Here is a 16,881-nt window from a genome sequence, read left to right on the forward strand (position 1 = left end):
AATATTTGACTTGTTTAGTTAGTAATGAGGCCATCACGATAGTCATTAGCCTACCTAAGACCTAGATTCCATAGTATTAAGACTATTCGCCGCTATCGAGCCCTAATATAATCCTCTTAATGCCCTGCGCGCGAGGATATAAGCTGATTAGATAATATATATAGGGTCTTCTTAATATAAACTAGAAGAAGTTTTAGTAGCTTAGTTAATTAGGACCTCTAGTGCCCTACTAAAGGCTATTGGTTTAAATCCTACTATTAGCGTTATCGTATTGCTAACAAGAGAATCCCTCTTATTAATAGTACGACTATTTTTATTAGTCGGATAGGCCTTTATATAAGTCCTAGGGCTCGGAATAGCTATATTCCGGGCCTGAATGCGCGTTTAAACGTTTACTGAATATCTAAATATCGAAATACTATGGATTTAGTTATTTAATTATAGGAAATCGGTCTATTTATTTAGTTGTTTGATGATTTAACTTGTTATATTTGATCGGGGTGCATCGCTGGCAATATGTATCAGTGTCCTGGCGACGTCAAGGACGAGAATAGCTGGGCGTGTGTTCAGTAGACGCAATGTCACGTTGTCGTCGGGGTGTACGTTCTGAAGTGTTTCCTCATTTCTTCGTTACGCACCGCTTGCTACTGGCAGTACTGTGCATATCCAACTACCTAGCTTTGTCGTGGCTCGTTGACAGATCTCGCAATAAAAGTCAGACACGCACTGCCTCCCGCCGACGCTACCCAGAAGCTTCCTTCTGTTCTCATGAAACATCGCGTTATTCCTTTCTCTCGAATTGCTCCGACTCGATGTACTTCTTCTCGTCGGAGACGGAGTCGGATCGCTCGGGCACGAGCTTCTTGCCGCGCAGCTGGGCCCAGACGGCCTTGTGCATGGGCTTCATGAAGAGAGCGTCCATCTCCTCGAGAGTGATGCCTGGAGGTCAAAGTTAGCACTGAGTAATGATGCAAGGCGAGGAGGTAGAAAGACTTACCCTTGGTCTCAGGAACGAAAATGAAGGCCCAGATACCCATGCAGACGAGAATGGCGCTGAAGAAGAAATAGGCACCATAGCCGAGATCGGAAATCATGTAGGGTGTCGAGCGCGCAATGATGAAGGAGCCGAGCCAGGTGTCGGCGGTGGTGATGGCAACGCATAGCATTCGGATGTCGAGGGGGAAGATCTCGGAACAGTAAGTCCAGGTGATGCCCTGCCATGTGGCGCAAATAATGAAGCCGTTGACATAGACGCAGACCATGGCGAGGTAGCCCCAGGCATCGCGGTTGACGACACCGGCGGCAGCAGCACCAGCGGGATCGGCCCTCATGACGTAGCCGCCAATGTACCACATGGGAATGCAGCCGAGCGCGGCACCCCAGATGAGGCCCTCGCGACGTCCGACCTTTTCGACGACGTAGAAGGTAAAGCAGATCATGCCGAGCGTCTTGGCAATGCCGTAGAAGCCGGTCGAGAACAGGCGCAGCGAGGTACCGGACACGCCGAGCGTCTCGAAGATGCGGGGGGCGTAGTAGGTGATGATGTTGACGCCGGTGAAACTCTGGAGGAACATGAGCGCCATACCGATGCCCATGCGGTTTCGGGTGCCCTTCTGGAAAAGCTTCTTGAACTGCTGCTTCTTGCTCATGCGCATGGTTGATCGCTCCTCGACCTGCTGGCGGATCTCGCCCATCTCGCGGCGGACGTATTCGTGGTCGCGGTCGAGGCCGCGCAGTCTGCAGAGGATACGCTCGGCGCCTTCAAAGTCGTCACCTCTGGCGAGCCAGCGGGGAGACTCGGGACACCACCACATGCCGAAGAATAGACCGACACCGGGAACCAGTTGCAGAGCGAGGGGGATGATCCATTGGGCTTGCGACTTAACGTTGATAGTCTGGTCTGTTGCGTAGTTGATCCAAAAACCCAGCATGCCGCCGCCTTGGGAAGCGATTTCGAAGATACCGACGAGTCGACCACGGATAGACGGCGGTGCTGTTTCGGCAATGTAGACAGGGACGACGAGAGAAGAAGCGCCAATACCGAGACCGGCGATGGCGCGGCCTGCAATGATCATTTCGAGCTTGCCGTGGGCGGCGGTCATGAGAGTACCTCCGATGAGGAAGACGAGAGCGGCGAGCATGACGGTCTTGCGACGACCCCATTTCTCGGCGAGCGGGAATGTGAGGAGGGCGCCGAAGAAGCAGCCGGCTTGGAAGGTAGAGACAATGTTGCCTTGGACAGTATCACGGTGAGATTGGGACTTGCCAGCGAGGTCGAAGTCGCGGCGGAACGAGTCAAGCGCCATGGTGCCGCCGATGACGGCCGTATCATAGCCCACTAAATGCTGTTAGCATGGCACAGAATGACGAGATGTGCCGGTCGTAGACGACGCAAAGACTGGCTAAACATACTGGCAAGAGCAGAGCAGGAGGCGACAAGGGCGACAAGATGGATGCGCCAGTTGCGAACCTCGGGGGGATCAAGGGTCCCGGAGGCGTGGGTGCTCCAACCCATGATGGCGATGATGTCAAGTGAAAACCTCTGCCTGGATGGTTGACTAGACTTCAAGCTGCGCAGTCGAACTCTTTGAGAGATCGAGTAAGCCGGAGACGAGAGAATGCTTGCTTCTCGGGTGGGGGAGAGGTTGCTTCGTCAGGGTCTATTTCGATCCAAGGCTCGTGGGCTGCTCCATCGTATTATATAGGCGAGCCCTTGGTGCCCCATCGCTCAAAACTCTCCATGGAACCCACCCCCAGAACCAGGGTCGGGGTGAGATGTGGGATGGACTGGAGCACGAGATGCCGCGCCGTCGACGGCGCCGGCCAACGACCGTGAAGCATGCACCCTGGAAAGGTCCGTAGCGGCCCGGTCTGGGGGAGGGTCGGACTAGCTTGGGCAGAATACAACGGTGTTACCCCGCGCTTCCCACATCGCGAAGCACAAGAAGGACGGGGATCTGGTCGCGCTGGCAGCGGCAAGGTCAGGTTGGCGTGTGGGGATGGGCTGGATGTTGATCTGGGGGAGGGGGCGGTTAGGGGCAACTAGAGTCAGAGATTTCCGGGGAAATATCGCGAGGCGAAGGAGGGATCATCGCGATAGAAGCATGGCGGACAGCAGGGTCGTTTCGTTACATGGTCACACTTGTCTATGCCCCCTGGTGTGAGTGCTGTTCTTGGCACTCAAGACGATTGGACCAACGTCGGGATCCGCGAGTCAATGGGTGGTAAGATATTCATGAGGATTGCGGGTTTGTAGTAGATGGGTCGGCATTTCCGACGATGGATTACCTCACGGTGCATAGGATGTGCCAGCAGAAAGAAAACAATGTTGGTAATGGGCGGCATGGACTTGCTCAATGATGGTCCCGAATCTAGCACGATGGAGGCGCATGCAGGCGAATGGAGACTGGAATCAAGCGTGCAGACTTGTTAAGAGTCTCGAATCCTGTGCTCGCGTGCTCTTCTTCGCGCCCGCAATGGCAGCCGGCCTTGCGGGTTTCCGCTCCAAACTGCAGTAAACGGCTACACGGTCCAACGCCCAGCGGCCATATCAGGTTCTTGGTGTCGGACCAAATCCCGCCCTAGATGGAGCCGCACTACCCTCGTGATGAAGCTAGACTATTGCTTAAGCTTAAGTCGGTGGGGCAGTCCAGGTTCACCGCGGGGTTTTGACGCAGGGATTGGGCGGTAGAAGCGCACACGATGCATCGCAACCAGGGGGCTATGTCGTGAAGTCTGCATTTCGGCCAGTTTCCGAGCAGCGGCAGTTGGCTGACTCCTTCCTCTGGTCTGTCGTGAAGTTTCACAGCTGAGAAGAGGCAAGGAGCCATGGCGGTTGTGGCGTGCTGAAGCGCCAGGTCGAGTCCCGAAGTTTTCCGCATGGGTGACCATGGGGTGGACTAGAAGCACGGAAAAGTCGCCAGTGTGTCTTGTCCTGGAGCGAGACTTGAGCTTGTGATCCGTGGTATAAGACGGGGGATGACCGAGAGTCGCGTTTGCTAAACCCAGAAAACATGCGTCGAAGTTCGGAAACCGGCCGAATGTTGCATCTCGACATGCGTCTTGAGGCTCGACAAGCAGCGCCAGGGTCGGAACTTGGCCGACTCTTGGCGACGGCCGCAGATGAAGGATGCGGGTGAGGCTGGCTGCCGGTGGCCATCCCGGCGAACAACACGAAACCACGACCTATGAAAGCACAAGAGTAATCGTAAAGCTCGTGAAGAAGACTCGGGCTCTCTTCAGCTTCGTCAGTTTTTTGGGATCATCTCGCTTGGAGGAGGCAATGTATCGCGCCAAATGCTTTACACAGACCAGCCTCTCCGATCGCTCAAGCATGAGCATGGGTGTGGCAACATGGCGGGCATACATTTAGGCTCCGCCTGTTGACCTGATGGATCCTGGCCGTCAGCTTTTCCGACGGTAACCCAACCACCACCACATCGGCCATTACCCACAACACCGAGGGCAGTATATCACACACCTACCGAACCAACGCGATTAATCCCTAGCGTCGGCCATCCTCCGGCGGTCGTCTCCACTGATCCTGCAGCATGGCCTGATTGCTACACAAGAAGAAGTGAAATATCATGAGAGAAGGGCAAATGAGGTGTGCTGAAACGATCCCCAGATTCCCCACAACGTGAGACGCGCCGTCAACAGCAAGCATTCTTCGGATACCATGTCTCCTGACAACTCTTGCGTCTGTTGGCGGATGAAATAGTACAAGCCGCTGAGGAAGCCCAACGCTATTACCCCAGACACATCCTGATTTCCCCAGATTATCAACTTCCGTTTCCTTCGTTTCTTCTCGTCGAACCCACCTCACCCGCCATAGCACATGCGCTGGCCGGCGCCTTTCACTGATCCTCATTGCCGTGCATCTTGACCCCGCCTCATCTGGCCCCCAATGTCCTACTCGTGCGCATACTGCTGTGGCAGTCTGCGACGCTCCCTCCGAAATTTCTCCAGCCATCGTTCCCTCGACTCTATTCCCCCAAGGCAACGTTTCTGCGAAAGTGGCAAGTGTCATTTTGAATGAGGCTTCGAGCGCGGGAACAACCCCGAGAATGACGTCGCACACTGATGTCCTAAAAGGGAGGATTAGCGACGATCTCACAGGGCCGCCGCAGCGCCACATGCGTGGCACCGAGAGGGGTGGTGTTCAGAGCCTCGGTCTTGTGCCCCATCGGTAGCTGTAGTCAGGGGCCTGCGCTCGGGCTTGAAGGGGCGCTACAGGGGCTCTGCAGGGGCTCTAGTTGGGCCGCAGTCCTTCGTCTTGGTCTCACACCTGTGCCAACGACAGGCCATTTCTGTGGTAGTTCGCGACCGAGGATACGACATCCTTGGGTATTGGTGAAGTAAGCATGGCTACCAAAGTTGATTGGCAGCGATTCTAATACTCGTAAGAGTTGAATTGCTGTACGAAATTCGTACCAAAACGAATTGCTGGGTTGCTTGATCGTGCCGAGAGTGGGGAGTTTAAGCAAACAATACCTCAAGGCGTGGATGGTGGTTCCAAAATGTACAGGTAGTGAGCTCCGCCACAATGCCGCCGATGTCCCGACGTTTACCAATGGTCAATCGCTTAGATTACTTAACGATTTTCATACCTTGTTGAAGCACTATTGCTTTGTTCATATCTGCTTATATGGGGTCGGATCAGAGGACAGGTAGTTAATTGCGCATTTGGGTCAAATGTTGACAGCTCAGCCGAGCGCAGCAAGAGCTCAGATCCATGAAAGCAACCGAAAAAAATTATTATTCATTATTCATCCCGTCTGTACGGCTTGTATACTGTGGATGGTAAAGGCGGTAGTGGCCGATCCGCTATACTTGGGGGAACGGAAAAGTGGGAAGCCTGATGTATGGAAGGCGTCCTCATCGACGGAGTATAGTACGACATCAACTCCGGTGACAACACACTGCTGCTTGCAATGCTCGCACCCCCCGAACTTGCTATGCTTGCGACGCTCTGCCTCTGCTTGGCGAGACTCTGCCTGGCGAGGCTTTGCCTCTGCTTCTGAACTGGCTTCCTGCGAATTCCCGGTGGTGGCAGTTCCGTAGGCTTGACCTTCTGTTGCGGCAGCACTAAAGGCTCGGGCCAGCTGGTAAGTGGGTTGGGGCTGGGAATGGGACTGGGCTGTGGCGAGTCGGCGTCCATCATTCTCATCTTCTCCTCAAGCGCCGCTGCTTCTAGTGCGGCGTTCGCCGTCTCCGCTCTTCCCGCAATGTCACGGCGAGATTTGCGCAGCATTGTCGAGATTGTGCTCCTTGAAGCACGCGAGGAGCTCGGCTTGAGCTTGCCAGACTGTGTGCTGTACTGCTCATTATTCGAGCTGCTAAGGGTTGATCGCATTGTCGATCGCATGGTCGACCGTGTTGAGAGGGTAGGCCAGCGGAAGATTTTGATGATGCCGGTCTCGCTCTCGGGTTCAGGGGGTGGAGGGCTGTGTTGGGCCCATGCAGCTGTAGTGGCTTCGCGATCAAACTGCGAGGGCTGATCTTGAAATTCGTGGTAGTGATGGTGTTCATGATAGTACTCGTAACCGGCTTCAGGGTCGGCAGAAGCATCATTTAGGGGTGGTAAAGGAGGCTTCTTGTCGTAGGGATGTGCATTATTAGGTAGTTGAGCAAATGATAGGCGTCTTTGGCGTCTTCGACGCCAGAGGAATAAGAAAAGAGCCACAAGGGCAAGAACACCAACTGCCTGGCTATCAGCTATATCTTCAACATCGCCGGTAGGTGTTGACTTACAAGTGATGCCAAAACCTAGGGCAAGTTTGAAAGGAAGGTTGGAGTTACCGTCATCCTGAGAGCTGGTACTTGGAGCCTGTGCTGGCTCACCAGCCGTAGATGTAGTTTTAGGAGAGATAGAGGTGCTCGTTGTTGAAGGTATTGTTGAAGTTTCACGGAATAGATCTGTTGGCACACCCACACTGAGATGCGCTTCCTCGGGCTCGGCTGTGATTATAGGTGACGCTGATGATGATGATGATGATGAAGGTGCCTGAGGATGTTCCTGAGGTTGAGCAGTCATGACTGGTAGTGGAGTAGGAGATGGTGTAGAAGAGGGCACCGGTGCAGGATCTGGCACTGTTACGACTTGCTTTGTTGTGACAACTGTTTGGGCCTTCTCAGTCGTAGGACTAGGACCAGCTTGAATGGGCGCTGGAGTCGGCGTCGGCTTTGGAGTTGGGGTTGATGTTGCCTTGGGAGCGGATGTTGGCTTCGGGGCCTGAGTCCTGGGAGTCTCTGCAGGCTTTGTTGTCGGTGATGGCGCAACTTGAGAGGTGGAAGTCGTGGCCGCCCCTGGATTAAGGATTCCTTCAACGAGCGACTTGGGTCCATTCAAGATGTCGCCAATGATTCCTCGGCGCGAGATGTTGCCATCCGGCCTGGCCTGCAGGCGTTTTGCACTGCGGGAAGGCATGATATAATTAATCAGAGTTCCGATAACGCTGTGAAAGGGTTGTAGGTGTTCATGACATGGTCATCCGATCCGCCAAGTAGGTACCAAGTTAAGAGAAAAAAAAAAGAAGAAAGCGTAGCTAAGCGGCAGAAGTCGTCTCCTGGGTCAGTTTCTCCAGGACCCTCCTAGTCCAGTTCGTCTGAGTCCAGGAGGTTGCGATGAGGAAAAAGCAGAGCCCTGGGACAAGAGAAAGCGGAAACAAACAAAGTTTCTCGAAGTTGACTGGGGGGTTTTGAGCCATCACGAACTCGAGGTCAATGCGACGGCTGGCCTGCACTAAATCGACCTTGGTGTGATTGCGGCGTCTGTGCACAAGGCTCCGGCCGCAACACCATGCTTTTTCTTGGAGCTACGGTGTCTCTGGGTCACAGTAGCTGCCGTCCGAGCGACGACGCCTCGCCTATTCAAGTCAAATCCCGTTGCTCAGATGCTCTAGGCATGCAGCCGCCCGTCGCGATAGCGTGATGCGCACAGGGGCACCCCAAGCCTCCACCCCCCCTTCTCAGCCTGGGAAGTGTATCGTCAGTGTCCAGGTTTGCGCCAAGGGCACCATGGCTTACTCGTGCTGTAGCGTCCGGTGTGGCATCGTGCGTACCAGAGCCCACCGTGCAGATCGGACGACAGCCATGGCATGTTTTGCGCGAATTGGGGGATGTAGCTGGTTGTCCTCTACTCAGCCGTAGGATGAGGCATCAGCCGCCATTCCTCAAATGGCTATCACTTCGCGTGAGACACATGGAGAGTGGGAGTCTCTGGCTGCGGGAGACATCGCAATTGCCCGGCATAGAAGTCAGCATCGAAAACGTGATCAACAGACATGATTGTGAGAAGATGCCCATCCCTTTCTCAGCCACCAGCTTCGATGGAAACCCCCAGGCGGAGAAGGTGGGACGAGGGCTTTTGAGGGTCATTCGCAACGTAAACCCGAAACCCCCTATGACGAAATTGGCGGCAATAGTACACCACAGCCAACTGGTGTACTCAGGGCAGGGTTTCCCGTCGTTCTTTAGCTAGACTGAAGAACAAACGAGCGCTTGACATCCGTCAACTCTATAGAGGACAGATTCCTACTCGTGTAGACTTTCTGCCACTTGATCGGTTGACACGTGGAAGGTTTGACGCCACGAAGGGTTTGAGATCCATCTGATTGAACTTTGCTTGACAAGTGCAGGCGAACGCTGCTCCGTAGGGCATGGTGGAGAGACATCGCGGGGTCGAACAACTGCCTTCGTGACTGACCGTCGTGTCATCCGTTTCCACGCTGGCCGATGTGGCGCGGCACGGTTTCGGTCACGGTCCCGGAGCTTGCTGTCCCTAGTTCAGCGCTACAGTTTCCAATCAGGAGCTGATCAAGAGGTGAAGCTCTGAGTCCGTCAGACCTACTTACAGGATGAAGAAGGCTTTTGCGGAACTGGTGCTGATTGGCGAAACCTACCCTGATTCGGCGCGCTTTGGGAATGGCTGGACAAATACAAACGAACAGAGAGCCCAAGCGTCTTATAGATGGGTACTAGGGCCTTCTGGTCATCGACCCTTCGGTCTCGACTTGAATGTGGTTGTTGGGGCCGTGGAGAGCATCAGGATGGAATGATGCAGGTGAGCAGGCCGGGCGTCGACTGCGCCTGGGATATCCTGGCTTCGATAGTGCAGATGCCCAGGCTGACCAACGGCATGATTTCTCCGACTCGGCCGAGACGCGACCAGCCCAAATGGTCGTAGCTCATCAAGTTATGATGATTGCACGGTCCTCCAGGTCGCGTCTCTACGTTCCCTGAAAGCAGAATTTGGCCCGTCTTGCGTCTCTCCGAGCGACCGGAGTTATTGGAGGTCAAAGCCAACACGACGGGTTCCGCCCCACTAGGTTGCCATTATCAAGTCATGTACGACACATGACCGTCTCTTTGGTCCTTTATATATCACCACATAGCCCACCCGTGTTGGTAGGCACCTGAATACTGGGTCTCCTCCTGACTCAAAACTCGGAATCGCCATCACGCGTGTAACTTTGGTGCTCAAACATTCCGAATAGGGCAGGTCACACATGAACGGATCCCGAACAGCAGTCTCATCAACCTGCCGAGCTCCGCAAGTGCGTCGCTAGTTATTCACTGCTACTCTCTCGACTGAACCTCAAATCTAACGATCGCAAACGTTGCCCTGCGGTTCCATAATGCTGCAGTCTGCCTTTAGGGCTGTTGGACGGGTAATTAAGCAGGAAACAATGCCTTGCTGAACCGCATCGAGGACGCGCCATACCAGACACTTGAGGCCCAAGACAAAATTGGGATATATGATGAGTGGTAAAAGAAAAAGCGGCTTTGAACACACCCAGAAAAGTGGTCATGAAAATGTACTCTGCATGCCCACGTGGCCAGCCAGCCATCATTCCGGCGACGTTTGGGTCTTGGCGTGAAAGACGGAGCCTTCCGTGTCAACCGGGGCAATGATTGACATCGTTTGAACTCCAAACGCATGAAACGTCATCCAATTCAAAGATCGCGGCTGGTTAAAAGCCTCCTGGGCAAGAGGCTCACTGAAGATCCACCGGTGGAGGGATCAGGCCAGGGTTATCGCGGGGAACCAAGATGCTGGGCGACGGAGGATAGCAGTGCGCGGTTGGATCGAGCAAGATGCGCCTGAGACGGCGCGCTGCACCTTGCCCCTATTGGCTTATCTCCACCAGTGCCTTACGATGATAATGCGGCCATGCAAACATTTACACTCATGCAAATTGCCTCGGTCTCCGGGAGAGCGGGGGGTGGCAAGCGGCTATTCCAGGAGGCATTGCAGCCCCACAGTCAGACTGGTACCGTTGTAGGCAAGCTGCCTCGAACTAAGATTCCTGGTATGGTCCTTCTATATTGCATTTGGTGGTAACTTTACTATGCGTAAGGCGCCAGCCGCGTAGTGTGCATCTCGCCGTTGAGGCTCTGCACATATCACACAACGTCACCATGGGTCGGCCGTCCCTTACAGCTTCTAATCCTTTGCAAAACTTCATGGGTTGGAGGGCACCTTTTCCTACATTCTGCAACGGAAATCGAATTGCAGCGCTGTCATCACAGAAAAATTGGCGTGGCCTTACAAGTCTGCGCTGCGTGACTTGGAAAAGTGGCGCTCGACGCTGGGCGCCATGGCAATATGCGGGGATGACATTCTTGTGTGTACTTGGCGATATCTTGGTGTTGAGCAGACCTGCCAACGCAAGCAGCAAGTCGGAACCAGTTTTGATTTTGCAAATTTGAATTTTGACTCTATTTCATTTTGAGTGAATCTTTGATCCAAGAAAGCCGACTGCGCCTACAATCTGTCCAATACCAACTGTCCCTTGCTCTTCAAGCCTCAGGACTTTGTCTTCCATTTCTGTAGACTCATGTTGAGAGAGATACATGTAGAACGGAATCTCTTGCTGCAACTCGGTGCCGCCCGTGATCCTCGGCGCCGAGCCGGTGGCAGGCTTCCGCGACGGGCCCCGAATAAGGCTTTCCGTCCTACCACAAACGAGCCGTCGTAATCCTATCCACGTCGAATATGACCTGGAGCAATGCGAAAAATACTGCAAGAAAATAAGATCAACAATTATGCAAGGAAACGGGACGACCTCCGTTCTGTACTTGAACATCGCCTCCAGATCATCAACTCGTCCGTCCGCCTTGGCTGCAGCTCCGGAAACCACAGCCGTCACTGAGTATGCTGACAATCAAGAGCTCTTCGGGACGACCTGAAATGCTGCCAATTGACACGAGGACTCGTTCTCGGCAACGGATGTACAACCATCAGTCTCGTCGCACTCGCGGTCCGGCATCCGCCCATCGTTCACCTCTTGATGGCTTCTTTGATATGATTCACGCTTCTGTTCCCAACTACCCTTGGCAATCTAGTGCCGTAGCATCCCAAGCCGTCAGGATCTGATGGTGCAAGGAGCACGATGTTCCGTTTCTCACAACTGACGTTCACAACCTATGGCAGAAGGACATCTTGACGGGTCGTCTCCTCCGGGAGAACTCTATATAATCAGCACTGACACTTCCCCTCGTCAGTCTTCTTTTCCCATCATCCCATCCACAATCTCTCAAGCCTAGCACCATCTTGCTCCAACCACACACGCTTCATCATGAAGACCAACTTCTCTGCCCTCCTGGCCCTTTTGGCCGCCAACCGAGCTCTTGCGCAGCAGGCCTGTAGCGTTACCGAAGAGGTTGCACCATCGCTAACATGGTCGAAGTGCTCGGCAGGCGGCAGCTGTGCCGCTCAGACCGGTAGCCTCGTCATTGACGCCAACTGGCGATGGACTCACACCGTTGAGGGTTACGACAACTGTTATGAAGGCAACTCCTGGGACAGCACCCTCTGCCCCGATGGCGACACTTGCGCGCAGAACTGCTGCGTTGACGGCGCGGACTACGAGGGAACCTACGGCGTCACCTCGACGGCTGACTCAGTCACTATCAAGCTGGTCACCGAGAACGAGCATGGTCGCAACGTTGGCGCTCGCTTGTATCTTACAGATGGTGGCTCTAAGTACCAGCTCTTCAACCTCCTCGGGAACGAGTTCACCTTTGACGTGGACTCCTCCAACGTGGACTGTGGTCTCAACGGTGCGCTTTACTTCATCTCCATGGATGCAGATGGTGGCCAAGGCAAGTTCCCTGGTAACCAGGCCGGCGCTAAGTATGGCACTGGATACTGTGACGCCCAGTGTGCCCGCGATCTGAAGTGGATTGACGGTACCGTAAGTGCTTTCTGTTCTGAGTGTTACTTCAACCAGGCTACCCACTTGCTAACCAAAATCATAGGGTAATGTTGAGGGCTGGCAGCCAGTCGGCGAATACGCCCCAGATGTCGGCACTGGTGACATGGGCGCTTGCTGTGCTGAGATGGATATGTGGGGTATGGCTCCAGTTCCTGTTCTTTCAGAGCAACTCACTTCTGTGCTTGACGCTGACCACAACCTACAGAGGCCAACAAGGCGGCCACGTCCTATACTCCTCACCCTTGCGTCAACAACGCCTACCATTCCTGCTCCGGCGATAGCTGCGGTGGTACCTTTTCTGCGGATCGGTATGGCGGCACTTGCGACGCTGATGGCTGCGACTTCAACCCTTTCCGCCAGGGCAACCGAGAGTTCTACGGAGAGGGCTCTGGCTTCACCATTGACTCCACCAGCAAAATCACCGTCGTGACACAGTTCATCAATGAGGGACCTGGTGGCGATCTCTCCCAGATCCGCCGCCTCTATGTCCAGAATGGCGAGGTTATCGGCAACTCCGAGTCAACTGCCCCTAACAACCCGGGCAACGCCATCACCGACGAATTCTGCGCTGCCCAAAAGGCGGCTTTCGGCGAGGAGCAGGATCAATTCACCGAATTCGGTGGCTTGTCTCACATGGGCCAGGCTCTTGATGCCGGGATGGTTCTGGCCGTCAGTCTCTGGACCGACGCCCACGCCAACATGCTCTGGCTCGACTCAACCTACCCCATCGGAGAAAGCGGCTGGGGAGCCGAGCGGGGACCCTGCCCGTCCGAGAACCGCACGCCTCCCGAGATCGAGGCCCGTGTTCCCGATGCCTCGGTCACTTTCTCCAACATCAAGTTCGGCCCCATCGGGTCCACGTTCACCGAGGGTGAGGTTACTCCTCCCGGCCCCGGTAACCCTCCTGTTGCCACGACCACACCTTCGACACCCGCTCCCACCCAAGCTCCCGGCGGCCCTATTGCTCCCCAATGGGGCCAGTGTGGTGGACAAGGCTGGTCCGGCGCCACCACTTGCGTCTCTGGTACCACCTGCACTGTCGTCAACGACTGGTACCACCAGTGTCTCTAGATTGTTGTTACGACACCACTTCACCGCTGAACCTTCCAAGCTTGTGCCAACATGCGCTTTAGTCTAAAAACAACGACTTTGCGGTGGGTGGGTACCTTCTCTTATGTAACTCGATCCTCGGGTCAATCAGCCTCCATCCTGTCAATCCCAGGTCAGGAGAAACCAGGGACTTGGCGTAGGCTACGTTTCCCTTCCGAGAACCACTCGAGGGAAGAAACAAAGAGGCTGAGGCCAGCTACTACAGGTTCAAGGTGCGGTCAAACGGTGGTGGTGACATTAAAAGGCATTTGCCAGTGTGGTCGCGAATTTCTGAAGTACATAGTTTTCTGCTGGCCGTAAAGCTGGTTTTGGTGTGGCAGTTTCGCCCTCACGCAGTATATAAGAACATCCTACTCTTCTTACATCCTTTTCCTACTTTCAGTTTCATGGTGATTATCTCATTTTGTCGATAGGCGTACCAGAGTACTGAAAGATCTGCCTTTCAGACCTGGTACCGCGAGAATGGCCCACTCATCCTGTGCCGGCTCTGACCGGAGCAACCTTACAAGGCCTAGGCTTCTATGCGACATACTTTGGATCAGCTGATGAGCTGCGGAGTTAGCTGCTGCAGGTAACATGCTTACACAAGCGCGTGGGTTCGTAGCATTCGATATCAGGCTGAATTCGGAACCAACTCTTTGTGAGCGCTTAAGTCTGCCGAGATGCGGAGGGCATCTTGGCTTTGGGGTAAAACTGAAATCATTTCCTAATACGTACAATCCTAGTTGGAGAAGACGGTGTGTGCCTGTGAGCCAAGGCTCTCTTTGAGGGGTTGCCAAGGGGAGGCATCTTGATACCTAAATCTGAAAGTCGGCGGGATCGGGCTTTGAAGACTTCACCGCGTCATCTCGAGCCGACTTTACCCAGATATCCATGACGTTCCGTTACTCCGGATCTTGCAGCTCGGCCTTTGACGTATATAAAACCACTCTGTGTACGACTGAGCCCCCAACTATGATTGATATGGCAAGCCCTGAACCCCTCAATACCCAGGAATAACCAGTAGATTACGATCCTTATTTGTCACCCATGCGCTCAGGAACGATCTTCGCCGTTTCGGCGGCAGTACTGTTGTCTGTCGCCTGTGCTGCTCCTACGGACGACACGTGCACCGAGGCAACCGAGATCATCATCCGTCCTGACCTCAAGCATCAGGTCATTGAAGGGTTCGGCTTTTCCGGAGCATTTCAGCGCGCCCGGCTTCTACTCAATGTTACTGAGACTGTCCAAAAGGAACTCCTGGACCTCCTTTACAGCACAGAAACGGGTATCGGATTTTCGATCCTTCGCAATGGCATTGGTTCTTCCAACAGTAGCTACAATGACTGGATGAACACCATCCTGCCTACCTCTCCTGGTTCTCCTGATGGAGAGTTCAATTATGTCTGGGACGAGTACGACTCCGGCCAATTCTTCCTCGCTCAGCAGGCTGTCAAGTATGGTGTTGACCGCATCTACGCCAACGCCTGGAGTGCGCCTGGATTCATGAAGAACAATAGCGATGACGCCAACGGTGGCTTGCTATGCGGCGTTCCGGGCAGCGACTGCGAATTTGATTGGCGCCAGGCATATGCCGACTACCTTGTCAAGTACATCAAGATCTACCAAGACGAGGGTATCAAGATCACGGATGTGGCTTGGCTCAACGAGCCTGATCTGACGTGAGTAGTGATGCCACTCGCTGCACAGGCTCTTGATGCTCATTTTGTGTAGAACCTCGTATGCATCCATGCGCTCCAATGCTGAGCAGACTGCCGACTTCCTGCCCATCCTCTGGGAGTCCCTCAACGCCGCGGGTCTCGATGTCGGCATCGCCTGCTGCGAGCTCACCGGCTGGGAGAGAACAGTCGAGCTGGTGGCTGCCCTGCAGGACCTTGGCGTTGAGGACCTGCTTACGACCTGGACCAGCCATGAATATACCTCCAATATTGATCAGCCGCTCGACACGGACATCTCGGTCTGGCAGTCCGAGTACTGCGACCTTTCCGATCGATGGACCACAGCATGGGACAGCGGCGTCTCCGATGGTGACGGTTGGTACTGGGCCGACAGGCTGCACACCGCTCTGACGGTTGGCAATGTGAACGCCTACATTTGGTGGTTGGCTGTGCAGGACGAGGCCACCAACAACAATAACAACGAGAAGCTCATCCTCGTCGAAGACGGAGAGTACGAGGTTGCGAAGAGAACGTGGTCGTTTGCGCAATACTCGCGTCATGTCCGTCCGGACGCGCAACGTGTGGCGACTGAGGGCGGCGACCTGAAAACGACAGCATACCAAAATGCGGATGGGTCGGTGGTCGCTGTCATCTTGAACCCTCACTACCATGCCGAAACCGTCAGCCTTCGGGTTGTTAGCTGCAAGGTTCGCGAGTTTGAGAAGGTAACTGCCTGGTTGACGGACGAGGATCACGACATGGAGGAGGTCGAGGTTGATGCCGATGACGAAGGAAACCTGACAGTGCAGCTGTCTGCTAGGGGATTGATCACCGTCAAGGCAGAGTAAATTCCTCATGCGTGATGAGGATCAAGCTTTGGGGGCTACAGTAGTGCAAAGGAGGTTACAATCGTTCTACATCATCATATAAAATACTCGTATCTTCCCTCTCAATGACCATCCTAAATCCTCATCCTGCCGCAAACCAGCAACCCACCAAAAGCTAAAATGCGATAAATTGTACCAATGGCGAAGAGCACCAAAGCTCCGACCTGCAGTGTTGCGAGGTTGTAGCCTGTGAACTTGGCCGCCATGTCGGTATCGTACAGATATTGGAAAGGCCCAGCCAACTGGCCAAAGTAGACCTCGGCAAACCAGGTGCCAGGTGATGCCCGCCAAAGCCACTCCATATGCCATGTTTTGACTTGTGAGAGGGCAGGAGATGCTCCTGAAAGCAGGCCGACGATGAAGCTGACCATTGTCGAGATGAGGGGGGCGTCTTCTCGTCGGACCACCATGCTGACGACACTTGCAAGACCATAGATGCAGTAAAAGTACAAGAGGTTCATGCAGTATGCGAGGGTCCAGCTAATTATGGGTCGCGAAAGGATGTGGACGAGGGTGGTGAAATGAAGGCAGCTAAGGATCATCCGAGGCATTACAGAGACCGTCTTGGCAAGGAAGTACGCCAGCCGCGAGTGGCCTGCTTCAGCCTCTCGTCTGTGTAGAATCACCTCTTCTGAAAATATCTTCACCCCCGGCGCGCCACATATGAGACCGATGCCGATGGCCTGGAGCAGAGCCAGCTGGGCTGGTGAGGCAAAGTCTGCGGACAGGCTAAGGTCCTCATAAGGCGCCCTGTAATAGCCTCGGAAGAGCACACCCTTTTTTCCATCTTGGGATAAACCAATGAGAAACCCTGAAAGAACGCTCAAGCCAATTTCAAAGAATAGTGCGGGCTTGAGACGATACTGTTGGAGCATGGAGCGGCGCAGGCAAAGCCATGTCTGCTTATGCCGGCGAAGCACCACGGCGTTTCAAAAGTGTTCTCATCGAGACTCTGATACTCTTTGCTCGAGAGTCATGCCAGACTCTTCATCGCTTTCGCTCTGA

General features: G+C 54.2%; 5 protein-coding genes across 5 annotated transcripts in view; 2 read left to right on the plus strand and 3 right to left on the minus strand.

Annotated features, from left to right (window-relative positions):
* Positions 1-781: 781 nt before the first annotated feature.
* On the minus strand, positions 782-2,515 carry VDAG_02089 (quinate permease; the record flags this gene model as incomplete). The annotated part of the gene is made up of 3 exons (XM_009658118.1): positions 782-939; positions 998-2,338; positions 2,413-2,515. 3 exons carry the CDS (start codon positions 2,513-2,515, stop codon positions 782-784), a joined length of 1,602 nt encoding a protein of 533 aa, XP_009656413.1.
* Positions 2,516-5,198: 2,683 nt separating this feature from the next.
* On the minus strand, positions 5,199-7,429 carry VDAG_02090 (uncharacterized protein; the record flags this gene model as incomplete). Its single annotated transcript, XM_009658119.1, has 3 exons — positions 5,199-5,341; positions 5,610-5,621; positions 5,923-7,429. 3 exons carry the CDS (start codon positions 7,427-7,429, stop codon positions 5,199-5,201), a joined length of 1,662 nt encoding a protein of 553 aa, XP_009656414.1.
* Positions 7,430-11,582: 4,153 nt separating this feature from the next.
* On the plus strand, positions 11,583-13,292 carry VDAG_02091 (exoglucanase; the record flags this gene model as incomplete). The annotated part of the gene is made up of 4 exons (XM_009658120.1): positions 11,583-11,666; positions 11,694-12,200; positions 12,265-12,358; positions 12,427-13,292. The coding sequence occupies 4 exons, from the start codon at positions 11,583-11,585 to the stop codon at positions 13,290-13,292; spliced, it is 1,551 nt and encodes a 516-aa protein (XP_009656415.1).
* A 1,068-nt stretch (positions 13,293-14,360) lies between these two features.
* On the plus strand, positions 14,361-15,837 carry VDAG_02092 (cellulosome enzyme; the record flags this gene model as incomplete). The annotated part of the gene is made up of 2 exons (XM_009658121.1): positions 14,361-14,992; positions 15,045-15,837. 2 exons carry the CDS (start codon positions 14,361-14,363, stop codon positions 15,835-15,837), a joined length of 1,425 nt encoding a protein of 474 aa, XP_009656416.1.
* A 113-nt stretch (positions 15,838-15,950) lies between these two features.
* VDAG_02093 (uncharacterized protein) overlaps positions 15,951-16,881 on the minus strand; it is a gene marked incomplete at both ends in the record, with an annotated part of 3,041 nt that continues 2,110 nt past the window's right edge. The window contains one exon of the mRNA XM_009658122.1: positions 15,951-16,739. Within this exon, the coding sequence (XP_009656417.1) occupies positions 15,951-16,739 (789 nt within the window). The remainder of the gene's footprint in view (positions 16,740-16,881) is intronic.

This window comes from Verticillium dahliae, genomic scaffold (genome assembly GCF_000150675.1).
Source record: "Verticillium dahliae VdLs.17 supercont1.3 genomic scaffold, whole genome shotgun sequence".
Classification (NCBI taxonomy): domain Eukaryota; kingdom Fungi; phylum Ascomycota; class Sordariomycetes; order Glomerellales; family Plectosphaerellaceae; genus Verticillium; species Verticillium dahliae.